The sequence below is a fragment of the Heteronotia binoei genome, chromosome 21 (genome assembly GCF_032191835.1).
Source record: "Heteronotia binoei isolate CCM8104 ecotype False Entrance Well chromosome 21, APGP_CSIRO_Hbin_v1, whole genome shotgun sequence".
Taxonomy (NCBI): domain Eukaryota; kingdom Metazoa; phylum Chordata; class Lepidosauria; order Squamata; family Gekkonidae; genus Heteronotia; species Heteronotia binoei.
The window spans coordinates 60532241-60547475 of NC_083243.1; the positions used below are offsets into that span (position 1 = coordinate 60532241).

General features: G+C 39.4%; 1 protein-coding gene across 4 annotated transcripts in view; it reads right to left on the minus strand.

The window, feature by feature from the left end:
* Positions 1–550: 550 nt before the first annotated feature.
* AKAP6 (A-kinase anchoring protein 6) overlaps positions 551–15235 on the minus strand; it is a 432373-nt gene continuing 417688 nt past the window's right edge. For all 4 annotated transcript variants that reach the window (XM_060262489.1, XM_060262490.1, XM_060262488.1 and 1 more), the window contains one exon: positions 551–3914. In XM_060262489.1, the coding sequence (XP_060118472.1) occupies positions 588–3914 (3327 nt within the window). In that variant the 3' untranslated portion in view covers positions 551–587. The remainder of the gene's footprint in view (positions 3915–15235) is intronic.

The window sequence follows — 15235 nt, forward strand, 5'->3', positions numbered from 1 at the left end:
GGTCCAGCAAAGTTTTCAGAAGGGAGGACAACTTATCCACTTTCCCCCTTCTTCCTGCAACCGTACCTGCCACATACTATTTTGTTTAGGAGGGTCCCCAAACCCTCAGCAGAGGCTCCATGGTGCACAGTGGACTGCTGGGGGAAGATACCTATCTTGTTACAATCTGCTTTGCAGTGTAGTTAATTTTATGATCACCATATTGCAATTGTGGCTGAAGCCAGGAGACAGAAGCTTAGAGAACATGGCAGACATGATATTTGGACCAGGGGCTTCCTGATTCATAACCACTACACTGTGCCAGCACATTTGCTGTGTATGTTCATCTTGATGAACACAGGCAGTACTTAAAATTCATATTAGCAATTATTGATGCATGAAGTCTGCATTTCATACTTGGTTATCTGCATCCAAGTTCAAAGTCTAAAGAATATTAGTTTGTAATAATAAAATACCATGGCCCATTTAAAAATCCTGAAATCAAACAAATTGTGCTTTGTTATACAATCATATAAATAATATCTCATCCTGCATGGGATATAGTACCTACCTGTTTATGAAATTAGGTGTCCAGGGATGATTACATTCTACCTATGTGCATTTATATGCCTTTCTTTGTGAAGATGCAGGAGATTATCTTCACATGTAACAGTTTTAGTGTCCTGGTGCAAAACATATTTGCCTTCCAAGTGATCTGGCTTTAACTGAATGTCTTCTTCTGAGGCCTTTATGGAAGACTCAGGATTGTCTTCAGATTTTGCAATACCAAGAGACTCTCCAGGAAGATTTTCTTTGGAACTATTAGGGAGAGAATTCAACTCTGAACTTTTGCTAGCCGTGTCCAAAATCTGTGATTCACTAGCAGAATTTTTAAAATTATCTGTTACCATCTGGCTAAGACAGTCAGGCCCATTTATGTCCATCTCCTTATTTAACAAAGAAAAGCCACTGTATTCAGCAGATATTTCAGGTTCATCTTTTAAACCCAACCCTTCATATTTTACCAGGGGTACTTCAGGGGCACTGTTAGAAATATATGCTTCTTGTTCAACTCTTTCCTCTTCAGGACAAGCTTCAAAGAAACATTCAATATTGTCCCTGTCATCTGCAAAGTCCAGAGGTACTGGAGTACTGCTTTTTTCTTCAATATATTTAGTTACCTCCCCACAGTCGCTATCATGAGAAGAGAGTGAGAGGTAAGAATAAAAATCCCCTTTTCTAAGCTGTATTGGCCTGTGAGAATGTTCTAGAACTTTTTCCTTGATCTGGGCTAATGGATGTGGAGTGGCTGGCTCACACTCAGGCTGGGACTTCTTCTTCAAGGCTGTTGAAGTCATGTCAATGATCTCCATCACAAAGTTGTGCACTGAGCAATCCTCTTCATTTCTTTTATCAAAAGCAACAGATTCACAGTTGCAACATGAATCTGTACCATTGGCTGACAGATTTTTTCCTGCTTCTTTTGATTTTGAAGCTGCACAGCAATCACTACCATCTTTGCTAATTTTCGTTATATTTTGTTGACTGTGTGGCAGAGATTTTACTAAAGCTATATCTAATGTGCCTTTTATATTGGAATCAAGTTCTGTAAAAGACTTATTAATGCAATGGCTATCAGACTGAGGAAGTTTTTTATGTTCTTTTGGAGAGTTGGATGCATTTGACAGTGGGACAGTCTCTTTATTATCCATATGTGAATCATCGGAGCTATCAGTATGTGTTTCACAGGCACAACATTCATTTTCACTTCCTGTAACTTCAAGCATGCTAAGATTAGTGAGAGCTGCAGAAATTCTAGTAAGTTCTTCCTTTGGACTTTGAATATTTGCAACATTACCATTCTCCATATCATCTACTAGATGATCCTTTGAAAATTGAAAACCATCATTTTTAATTTGCCTGTTCGTTCCAGGCTCATGGCTATCTGACATGGCCTTGCCATTGCCATTATTTTCTGCAAGTTTGTGTATAGAATCGTTCAAAAATTTTTCAATGCTCAAAGCGTCTTTTGATTTTATAGCCTCATTACTTCTTAAATTCTTACAGCACTGGATTTCATCATCCAGGTTGCACCTTCTCTTCTCTTTTGTCAGATAAAATTTTGGTCTGATCCAAGTGTGGAGTTCATTCTTTATGTAGTCAAGTCCTGAAATTAAATTGCCATCTTCATAAATATCCTCATCAGTTGCAATACTGGAATCATCATCTTCGTCTTTAATGCCCAGCTCTTCTTCAGTCAGGGTGAGGGTAGAACTTGATAGCAAATCACTATCATCTTCATCATCAGTGCAAGCGGAGGTACAGGAAACATTAACAATCATGCTAACGTTGACATCGCTCTCATCAGCTACCGACCGATTGAGGTGTTTTCTGAATGATGCATTTGAATCTGGTACTTTATTTCTGTGCAATACAATATCTTCAGAGCACAGAGACAGATCATCACTGCTGCTTAGCTCAGTGAGAGAAGCCGGTGAATCCTCATTGATAGAGGATGCAATATCCAGTGACAACTGGCCAGTCAAGGACATTCGTTGAGAAACGCTTTGGAGTGTAATATCAGAAATGCTACGCTTTATCTTTTGATCTAAAGGGCTCTGGATATTTTCTAAACGATTCAAAAGGTCTAATGTTCTTTTACTAAGTTCCCCAACAGAATCACTACTTCCACTTAGGTCTCCAGACCCATTATAGCTAAAAAGATCTTCGTTGCTTTTGTAGGGAGTTAGCCAACTCTCCAAGGAAGTGCTCCGATGAAGACCATCACCACTTCTAAAAATTTCTGCGCCAAACAAATCACTTGCCACAGAAAGGGAGTCTAAAGAAGAGCTGTGTGATAAAGTTGAAAGCAGTTTCACATTTGTCCTGTCACTTAGTTTCTTTAAATCTTCCACAAATTCAGAGGGTTTGGGATCCAAAGCATCCAAGTCAGTTGATAAAACAAGTTCCTTTATTGATGCATAAGGTTTTAACTCCATAGGCTGATGCTCAGATTTAAATGGAATTTTATCAAAATAAAAGCCATGCAGCAAATTGCCCTGTTTGTGTGCTTTTTCAGAACTTGATTGCTTCATTAACAGCGGCAATTTGAATTTGGAACCCTGAAGATATGAATAGTCATAAAATGTAAAGACACTGTGTTTTCCTTCTTGTAAGCCCTCTTTTGAGCACTCAGGGCTACTTTGGGTCATGCAGTCACTGGACTTTAACTGAGAAGAACTGAGGAAATTAGCATAATTCTCCTCATCTTCCTGTTTAAAATTTTGTTTTGTTACATCAATAATGTCCCCTATTTGGGAACTGGAGGCATTAGTTACAGAATTTTCCTGCATTCCATCAGAACCACTTTGGAAACTGATCTCAGAGGTGTTCATAGCCTGTATATCAACTTCATTCACTATTTTATTCTGAGTCTCAGAATGTCTGCTTATGTTTCCACTGTGATACATATAATTTGGTGGTTTTGCCAAAGTGCTGCTTTTGGTTAGGTCTGGCAAATGTTTTGAATGTGAAAATGATGAGTCTTTATTTGCATGGATGTTCATACTGTCCAATTGTGTGACACCGGGGAATTTGGATGTTTCTTTCATCAAGGATGTTTGATTTATTCCTGATAATTCCACATTATGGAGACTGTAGACCTGATAGATCTGGGGGCCTGGTGATTTTGTAGCAGTGGGGCTGCTGAGATAATTTTCATGAATATCAGAGTTTTCTTCTTGTTTTGGACTATTGTTAGCACATGCTTCAGATGCAGGGTTCAGTTTTGTGTCATCCTTCAGTTCTTGATCCTCATTGAATTCCTCATTAATGCTAATTAACTTATTACTTATATCCATTTCATCCCATTCCAGTGCATCTTCACTTGTGCCATTTAGCTCCATCAAGCCAGGATCGATAACATTCAAGGATTCCTGTTTTAAACAAACAGAAAAACAGAACCACCTGTTAATCAAATGTTTAAATAATACATTTCACCTACATAATTGAAAAACATTATAAAATACATTACTCATTATTAAAAGCCTGTTGCTTGTAGTAGGGCTACATAAACATAGATTTATGAGTTGTAAAAATAAGAAAAGTGAGATACATTTTTTAAACACAAATCTTAATAGTGTTAGTACTGAGGCTAGAATATTGGCCCTGGGTGAAAGAAACCTAGGATCAAATTCTGCTCAAGTATCTATCATATTTTCATCTTGCCCTACCTCCAAGGAGCTCATAACAGTATAATAAGGTTCTATTGTTCCATTTTATTCTCACAAAGTTGTGAAGTGGATTAGGATGGGAGTGTTTGTCTCTGAAGGTTTTTGTGGAACATTAACAACTAATAAATTCATTGTGTGTATCTAAAGTCACCCATTGACCGTTTTAGCTTAGTGGAGTTTTAAAACAGATTTTCCTGGTCTTAGTAAGACACTGTAACCACTAAACTTTATAGACACTTTAGTTGTACTAGATGGTCTTTGGCTTCCGCAGAGAAATCCAACAGTGGAGTCTGACATACTCCAAACTACTTAGATGCTCAACTAAGAAAATGCAAATACCATTAACAATTGGAGCTCTGCTCTATTTCAGTTCTAAGGAATACCAACAATAGGCATATCCATCTTGTCTGGACTCAGACTCATGCTATTCAACTCCATCCTGTTAACTATGATTCCCAAGCATTGGTTCAAGATTAAGATTGCTGCTATTGGATATGATAGTATGGCAGTTTGGGTGGGTCCCAGTTGGATGCAAGTCCTTATCCTTGACTACCTACTCAGCACTGCTACTGAGCTGGCCAGAACAGCTGGGCTCATACAAGAACACTGAAATCATCCAGTTGGGCCTGGGTGATACATACTAAAACTACAAACTCTGCCAATACTGCATCATGGAATATCAGACCGTTTCTGGCCACAAAACTAGTAGTCACCTACATCTCAGTCCCAGATCAGAGGTTCCACTGAAATCAAATCCTGCATAATCCAAATGGGGTGAAAATAATATAGATAATATAATAAGAAAATAATAAGAGAAATAAGCAGCAATTAAGAGATTGTCTATGTAAATTTGCAAGAGTACAAATGAAAAAGAAAACAATGTTTTAGCACAGAATACTTTAAAATGAACGAAAAATACAGGTTTTAAAATAACAATTACTTTGTACAGGGTACATCCAACTGTGTCAAGTTTTTATTTAAATTTCTGTTTGTTTGTTTGTTTGCTTGCTTGCTGATAAAGGCAATATTAATGACTGGTTCATAATGACTAATGAGTGGGAAAGTCTATAGTTGTAAAAAACAATCCATCAGTTTAATCAAATACATTAATTTCATATATTGTCTGTGGTGACATTGCTCTGCAAATGTGTTGAATAATGAAGCAAGGCATGGAGGGGGAAAACACCTTTGTTGCTTTCCTATAAAATTCCACATTATATTTATAGAACATTTAAAGATCATTTCCAAAATCTTTCAGACTGATGTGTTCTCAACTGTGAAAGCAGATGGAAATCCCATTTCATGGAATGCAGTGCAAGGCTATCTGGAGAGTCCAGCAACTAGTCTCCCTCCCTATTATTTGGCTTCTTGGGCTGCATCCACATGGAACAGATTCTGTTTCCTTGTCATTGTCTCTGTAAATGCAGAAACATTAGCACTGGCAATGGTACATCCATACAGGGATGTTGTGAGCACTTACTTCCATCAGTCACCATTTTTCCTGCCTTTCTCCCTCACTGTGCCACCAAATACTTACCTAAAAATTAGTAGTAATTACAATTTACACGACTGCAATAATATTGTAATGATTTATTGCCATGCTCTACTAGTATTTCTGAATGTACTAGTTTTTCTGAATGATTTACTAGTATTTAATTTTTTTAAAGTAAGTTTCTAGTCATAGAATCATAGAGTTGGAAGGGACCTCTAGGGTTATCTAGTCCAACCCCCTGCACAATGCAGGAAACTCACAAACACCTCCCCCTAAATTCACAGGATCTTTATTGCTGTCAGATGGCCATTTAGCCTCTGTTTAAAAACCTCCAAGGAAGGAGAGCCCACCATCTCCCGAGAAAGCCTGTTCCACTGAGGAATCGCTCTAACAGTCAGGAAGTTCTTCCTAATGTTGAGCCAGAAACTCTTTTGATTTAATTTCAACCCATTGGTTCTGGTCCTACCTTCTGGGCCACAAAAAACAATTCCACACCATCCTCTAAATGACAGCCCTTCAAGTACTTGAAGATGGTGATCATATCACCTCTCAGCCGCCTCCTCTCCAGGCTAAACATCCCCAGCTCCTTCAACCTTTCCTCATAGGACGGTCTCCAGACCCCTCACCATCTTTGTTGCCCTCCTCTGGACCCATTCCAGCTTGTCTATATCCTTCTTAAAATGTGGTGCCCCAAACTGAACACAATACTCCAGATGAGGTCTCACCAGAGCAAAGTACAACGATACCATCACTTCACATGATCTGGACAGTATACTTCTGTTAACACAGCCCAAAACTGCATTTGCCTTTTTAGCCACCACATCACACTGTTGACTTATATTCAGCGTATGGTTAACTAAGACCCCCGAGATCCTTTTCGCACATACTACTGCCCAGACAAGTCTCCCTCATCCTAAAACCATGCATTGGATTTTTCCTACCTAAATGCAGAACTTTACATTTATCCTTGTTAAAATTCATTTTATTGGTTTCAGCCCAGTTTTCCAGCCTGTCAAGATCATCCTGTATCCTGTTTCTGTCTTCTACTGTGTTTGCAACCCCTCCCAATTTAGTATCATCTGCAAATTTAATAAGCATTCCCTCTATTCCTTCATCCAAATAATTGATAAAGATGTTGAACAAAACAGGTCCCAGGACAGATCCCTGAGCACTTGTCACTCCTCTCCAAGAGGATGAGGAACCATTCACAAGCACTCTTTGGGTGCGATCTGTCAACCAGTTACAGATCCACCTAATGGCAACAGGATCCAAACCACATTTTACCAACTTGTCAACAGGATAGTATGTGGAACCTTATCAAAAGCCTTATTGAAATCAAGATAAATGACATCTACAGCATTCCCCCGATCCAGCAAGGTAGTCACTTTCTCAAAAAAAGAGATCAGGTTAGTCTGACATGACTTGTTCTTGAGAAAACCATGCTGGCTCTTAGTATTCACATCCATTCATTCTAAATGTTCCAGGACCGACTGTTTGATTATTTGTTCTAAAACTTTTCCAGGTATAGGCGTCAAGCTGATGGGTCAGTAGTTACCCGGATCCTCTTTTTCCCCTTCTTGAAGATGGAGACAACACTCGCCCGCCTCTAATTTTCCGGCATCTCTCCTGTTCTCCAAGAATTTTCAAAAATAATAGCCAGAGGCTCAGAAATTACATCCACAAGCTCTTTTAGAACTCTTGGATACAATTCATCTGGCCCTGAGGACTTAGTGTCATTTGAAGAAACTAGGTGCTTATGTACTACCCCTACGCTGATCCTAGGTTGGAACTTCATACCCTCCTTATATGTTCTGTTTTTGCCATGTTGAGCACCGTTCCCCTCAGAAGAGAAGACTGAGGAAAAGTAGGCATTGAGCAGTTCCGCCTTCTCTTCATTACCTGTTACAATTTTTTTTTCTTGCCCTCGCAATGGGCCTACCATGTCCTTGCTCTTTTTCTTACTCTGAACATAAGAAAACAACCCTTTTTGTTGTTTTAGCATCTTTGGCCAGCCTAAGCTCATACTGAGCTTTAGCTTTCCTAACTTTTTCTCTACAAGCACTGGTGATTTGTTTATATTCATCCTTGGTTATAAGGCCCTCCTTCCAATTCCTAAAGGAGTCTTTTTACTTCTCAAGTCTTTAGAGAGCTGTTTATGGAGCCACTTCGGCTTCTTTAGGCTTTCTCCATTTTTCTTCTCATAGGAATAATTTCTGATTGCACTTTCAGTATTTCGCTTTTAAGAAACTCCCACCCCTCCTGAACCCCCTTTCTCCTAAGTATTTCTGACCATGGGATTTTACCCAGCATAGTTCTAAATTTATCAAAATTTGCCTTTCTGAAGTCCAACCTACATATAGCTTTTCCCTTCCCTAAGACTGTAAATTCCAAAATCACATGATCACTTCTGCCCAGGGTGCCCACTATTTCCACTTCTTCAATCAATTCTTCCTTGTTGGTGAGAATCAAATCCAAGATAGCAGATCCCCTTGTTTCCTTTTTCACTTTCTGGAAAAGGAAGTTGTCAGCAAGACAAGTCAGGAATCTATTTAACTTTTCATTTTTAGCAGAGTTGGACTTCCAACAGATGTCCGGGTAATTGAAATCTCCCATGATCAGTGTATCCCTTCTCTTGGAGAACTTTGCAAACTGCTGTAGAAGTATCTCATCCAAGTCCTCTGCCTGATTTGGTGGTCTATAGCAGACCCCCACAATAATATCACTGTTGTTTCTTACTCCTTTTATTTTTACCCAGAGACTCTCAACTGAGCTGCTATGCTCCGATTCACATAATTCCTCACAAGTATATACCTCCTTCACATATACTGCTACACCTCTGCCCTTTCTCATTTGCCTGTCTCTTTTAAATAAGTTGTACCCCAGAATCCTAATATTCCAGTTGTGAGTGTCATCCCATCACATTTCAGTAAGGCCTATTATGTCATAGTCTCCTTCCTTTATTAGGACTTCCAGTTCCTCCTGTTTGTTTCTCATACTCTGTGCATTAGTGTAGAGACATCGGAATCCATGTTTTATGCATCCTGAGGATTTGGTTTCCATACAAGCCTGCAAGTTAACATTACCTAGCATATGCGCCACTCTCTGCAAATCTTTAATGTTCTTATCCCCAGTTTCTGGCATCATACGAGGCTTTGAATTATTATCTCACTTCCCAATGCAATTTAGTTTAAATCCCTCCTTATTAGGTTAGCAAGGCTGTTACCAAACACCCTTTTCCCTACCACTGTAAGGTGCAAACCATCTCCTGATAGAAGACCACCATCTCGAAAGTGTAAGCCATGGTCCAGAAATCTGAATCTTTCCTGACGACACCATCGACGTAGCCAGTTGTTTATTTGAAGTATTCTTCTTTCTCATCCCAAGCCACAGCCTTCAACAGGAAGCACTGACGAGAACACAACCTGTATGCCCAGCAGCTTCACCTTCTGACCCAGAGCCACATAGTCTTTTCTAATACGTTCAGGGCTATGATGGGCAGTATCATTCGTTCCCACGTAGATCAGCAAGAAAGGATAGTAATCCGTGGGCTTGATAAGTCTTCCAATCCTTTCTGTCACATGCTGGCTGCGTGCTTCTGGCAGACAGCAGACCTCTCAGGATGACAAGTCCGGTCGGCACACTTTGAGCTCCACCCCTCTGAGCAAGAAGTCTTCAATCACCACCACCTTCCTCTTTTCACTCAGTCCTTTTCACTGTGGGGCTTGGGGAAAGTACACTTTATGCTTTTTAAAAAAGCTCTCCAGTGGTGTAGGGAAAAAATGGCAGCCATCAAGGTTAGAGCTCCACATAATATTGTTCTTCCCCTGTGTAAGGTAGGTTAGCCTTAAAGAGAAATCACTGTCTCAGGGTCACTCAGTGAGCTTTATGGCTGAATGGGGATTTGAATCTAGTTCTTCTTTGTTCTGTTTCATCACATGAGAGCTTATATCACATTGGCTCTCATTTGTCTAAAATGATGCATTTAAGAAGACCCATTTAAAGAATTTGAGTCCCCACCATGTGTGACTGTGCAATCAAGACATGACATCATGGCTGAATTCAGATGGCCAATTTGGGCTGATACACAAATGGCCCACATCCAGATTTAAATGGCACATTCAAATGTGCACATCTGGATCCCACCTCACTACCGCCCTTACCTTATCCTCTGCCATTGCTCTACCACCTCAAAAAGCTACCAGGTAGTAAGTGGTAGCAAATCACTGAAGTGCTTCTGGGGTGCCTTTCCCCGCCATCTGAAAGGCCAGGGAGCACAAGGGAAGTGCCACTCACGCACTTCAGCAGTGTGACTGCTCCTCTGGAGCACACGCAGCCCGTCCCTGTTCCAGCAGTGGGCCGTGCTCTGTCTGACCGCCCCTGGGTGCTATCATCTAAACCGGCTTTCTTCTGAGATGGGAGGCTGTCACCCAAGCTGCCTGTCTGTATCCAGCCCATGAAACCTATGAACAAATTTCCTATTTTTGTATGGTCCATAGCAGCTAGAGGGAAAAGGTCAATACAGATCAGGGTCATGGTGTAGAGGGGGGGCATTAACTCTTTCCTTACAGTGTTTTTCCAGAGCTATTATTTTGCCTTGTTGGCAGAAGTAGAGGAAACATATGCATAACTTTATGTTTCCTCCTATGGGTCAAAAAGAGCTCTCTGAGAGTGTGTGTGTGTTTGAGATTAGGAAAACAGCACAGGATCAGGGAGAGGATTAACATCTACAGCATATATTCTATAGCCCTGTTCTGAGCTCCCCTGCTGCATTTAAACATGAAAAAAGAAGTGTGGAAGATTTCTCAGCTGCACATGTCCTTTGGCCCTTTATAGCTTATGCACAGGAAAATGAACTTGTGTTATTATGGGGACAAAGGTACATGAGATTGAAATTAATCAGGGCTAGCCCAGTGAGTGTCTGGATGGAAGATTTTACTCTACATGACTATGAACATTGCACTTAGCTCTATGGAAGAAGGGTGAGATACAAACCTAAATAACAGTGGGGAAAATACAGAGGTGTGTTTGCCCCTTTTCACTCTTCTTTACAAGATTTATTACTAAAATTAAACAACAATGCTTTGTTTGACCGTCTCATTTACCTGTTATAGATGCTTTATGTGTTGATGGAACACTCTTGCCATGTAACACCTACAATACCATTACATTTTGAGGAGAATTTACATGAGCAAGAAGAGTTTTGGCAGTTATAAGAAAAGCTCCCCCACCCCCACCCCTTGTGCAAACTGTCAGTTGCTACACACAACTGCCTGAATACTGCCGGAAACAAAAATGAAAGAAAGAAGCCGTCCCCCACCTTCAAGAATGCATGAGCCATGAGGAGAAACAAAAATGATTTTTGTCTTCTGAAAAATGCCAGCATGCCAACTACTACTGAGGGAAGCAGTCATGTTTACAGTGCCTGCCTGTTTCACCTCTGCTTCTCTCATACTCACATTCTAAATGGGGCTCCTTGTACTATAGCTGAGCAGAGAGCTGTCCTCTTCAGGCAACACCTACAGTTGATTACTAATATGCAGAAACTGTAAAGGACACTCACATAACAAGATTTTTTGGTCCACAAATATGTATAAGTACTATGCTTTACTGCAGCTCTCTAGAGGAAAGAGTAATTAGACTCATATACTTACTGTAATTAAAGTTAAAGCAGAAGCTAATTAGTAACGTTGTGTTTATTTTTGAAAAAAATAAAGATCCAAGACCCATGTTACATTTTTTTTTAAAGCTAAGGTATACAGTACTGCACCATTAATCTAGTACATATATTAGGTTTGTCATTTTCACTTGCACATCTACAGATTTTGATAGGGTATGCAAGTAGTAGAGAATGGAAAGGAAAGGAAAGGTCCCCTGTGCAAGCACCAGTTGTTTCTGACTCTGGGGTGACGTTGCTTTCACGATGTTTTCACAGCAGACTTTTTACAGGGTGGTTTGCCGTTGCCTTCCCCAGTCTTTTACACTTCCTCCCCAGCAAGCTGGGTACTCATTTTACCAACCTCAGAAGGATGGAAGACTGAGTCAGCCTTGGGCTGGCTACCTGAATCCAGCTTCTGCTGGAATCCAACTCAGGTTGTGAACAGAGAGTTCAGATCACAGTACTGCAGTACTGCTGCTTTACCACTCTGCGCCACGGGGCCACTTCAGAGAATGCCATGAGATATAGGCTAATTTAGAGGCTAGCAGAGAAATGATCTTTATGGTGCGTGGTAGTGCAATATATATTTGCTCCTACATTTTTCTTACATATTTTTTCTTACTGCAAGATATTTATTTCTCTGGAGTCTCTGTCCCCTCAGTATGGATCTAGTCTGAAAACTCTTGGGCCAGATTTCTGCAGATTGCAACATTGACCAAATATTGTTTCCTGCAATATAGCAGAAAAATGTGGAACCAATGTTCTTCTGATATTTGCTGTAGATGTAAAAACAAACACTGACTTGGGTAGGAACTTTGACTCAGCAACTCCAATTTCAGAGAACAAGTGAAGAAAACTCCTCTTTCCTGGAGACAGTGGAGAACCGCTGCCAGTCAGAGTATATATTACTAAGCTAAGTGGTCAAATGGTATAAGACAGCTTTATATATTTGTATCATGATTTTCTCTGAATTTTGTAGAGATACAGTAACATCATTAAATAATGGAAGCTGTTTGCTAAAACCTGACCTGCAGTAATTCAACATTGGGATTGCTTATCCATTAGTGATAAGGACATCACAAATCCCAGGATTAAACTTTGGTAGAAAACCGCTGACCATAGCAACAAACAAACAAACAAAAATTACTATAACTAAAATTGAAGAACAAGAAACTTCTTGAAGGAGTAATAGAATGTGTCTGGTACTATTAATTTGTGTAGTTGTCTCATTATACTAAATTGTGGGAGGGATACAGCAAAAATAATGTAGATAGTTTCAAACATTTTTAGTGTCTTTCTAAATTTTATAAAGATATTGCCATCAGAAGGCTCCAGGAACAGAGATCTGATATTCGGAATTCAACGGCGTGATAACTTAATTTTATTTATTCATTTTTGAAACAGTCTTTGGATCTTAGCTCATGTCTTTGATTGACTTTGGGAAAGGAAAGGTCCCCTGTGCAAGCACCAGTCGTTTCCGACTCTGGGGTGACGTTGCTTTCACAACGTTTTCACGGCAGACTTTTTATGGGGTGGTTTGCCATTACTAACATTAAAAGCCTTTTGTAATTGTCCAAAGAGGGTGGAAAAAACATTTCTAAAAATTTCATGAAAAAAGAGGATTCACTGTTTAAACTGTTTGTTAATATTAAAGGGGCAGACAATTGAAAGAAAAAAATTACAATTTTGGACAAAATGAGTTGGCGGTATCTATTTCAAGTACAGCACAGTAAGCACTGTTAAGATTCAGACTCCAAAAACAAATACCTCAGAAAACAGTGGTTACTTCCTGCTCTATCACATTTTAAACCAATTTAAGTGACAATCACTGGCTTACATGTCAAATTGTATAGTAAGAAGGGATTTATTTGGGCTGATAACATCTGGCAACACAGCACATCTTATTGGAAGTTGCTTTGGCTGCTCTATAGTTTGCTTGTCATCTGTCAAGGGGTTACATGACAGGTGTGTGTGTGTTTGTGTGAACAGACTTGAATGTCATTTTGGACTCAGCATAGCTTTGGAACAAAATGTGCATCTTTTTGCTCCTTCTGAAAAAAAGACCAATAAAGGTTATTCACCAAAAGGAAAAAAATAAAAGAAGTCTTCATTTTATGCAGAATCTGCTGCTTCATCTCAGTATGTCTAAGATATATTTTTAACAAAAATATATATTTTTAACAACTAGATTTGTACTAGTTGCATGGTCTGTAATTGCTCTTTGGTCTTAACAAATACCTAGTATCCCACAAAAAAATAACTTCAAAGTTTTATGCCTATAAATTAAGAAACAAGATTTCAGGGGGTCCTGCAAAAAGGAAGGAAGCAAGAGAGTTGTGCTCTGCGTACAGAAATACTTCCACCTGCAGAAAAATTTCAGAGGAATCTAAGCAATAAATAGAACAATGGAGCTGCTGTGGAAAATAAAACTTGATAAGAAAAAAGGTTTCTGGGGTTAGGAAACAGCAAAATATTTCAGATGGGAATTTCAATATTCTGTCCAGATTTCATTTCAGAGTTCTAGACAGCTGGTATAAGAACTATCTTGGCTGCATGGTAAAATCAACATTAGATCCATGTCAGCCTTTTAAATAGGTATCTAAACATTCCATCAAAATGTGAAGGGTAATTTATACATGTATTTGAATGTTCTTCCTAGTGAAAGCAATGCAGTATGAACAGAAAATATATCCCCATGTATATGTATACTAATGCACATTTGGAAGCACAACCAATTTATGCCTGTGTATATGTCCTGCTCCAGCACACAGAAGTCTGCTTACATTTCATGACCTGTATTGGAGTACATATGAAGGCTAGCATAAATTGGCTCAATTGGAGCCCTGAGGCCACTGTCATAGTTGTCTCTTTCTTATTTATTTATTTTCTTATTGCTTACTTACTTATAAATGTATAGATCACCCAATCCCTGAATTCACAGGGCACTGGGCAATGTACAACAATAAATAAAATGCAATATAAACAATATTAGAGTACAATAAAACCATTCAGTGTAATCTAAAAACAGCTCCCAGATAATGTCCATGAATCCAGTTTTTTTAAACCAGTTCCAAACTGTAATGCCACCTTGTGGGTAAAAGAGGAGGCCAAAAGAAAAGATAGAAGAAAGTGTGTGTGTGGGGGGGGTGGGGCGCGGTTCTACCAGCCATGATAGAACAGCTCTGCCTTGTGGAATTCCATTAAATTCTACAGGGCCCTGATGTTATTTGGCAGTTTGGAGCTGGGACGAAAAAGCCCTGGCACTGATTGAGGACAGCTAGATGTTTCTGGGCCAGGGATTGTCAGCAGATTGTTCTCAGCGGAATGTAATGCTCTTTGGGGAACATACTAGAGAAGGCAATCCCGAAGCAATGAAATTTGAGTCCAGTGGCACCTTCAAGATCAGCAAAGTTCAATTCAATGTGCATCTACACATACTAAGTCTCTCATTTCTCGCTTATACCCAGAATTGAACTTTGTTGGTCTTGAAGGTGCCACTGGACTCAAGCTTTAATCTCACATCAGTTTATTAACTCTTGTATTTGTATGCTCATTTACTGATATTTACAGATCTTGCCTTAATCCAATCTCAGCTATAATTGTGCATCTTGACTCTAAGTAGCCCTTCCTGGCAATTAACTTCACCCTCCCTCATGTAATGGTTGAAGAAATTCTGTTTCACTCTCTCTGGAGAAGTGTGCTTGCACATGAAAGCTGATACCTTGAATAAAACTTGTCTTAAAGGTACCACTAGATTTAAACTTTGTTCTAGCTCTTGAATGTTTTGCTTTCCATGTTACAATTGGTTTAAAAGCACAAGAACACTAAGTATGCAAATACATGCAGTGATGAAATAAATAACTGCATCAGTGTTTG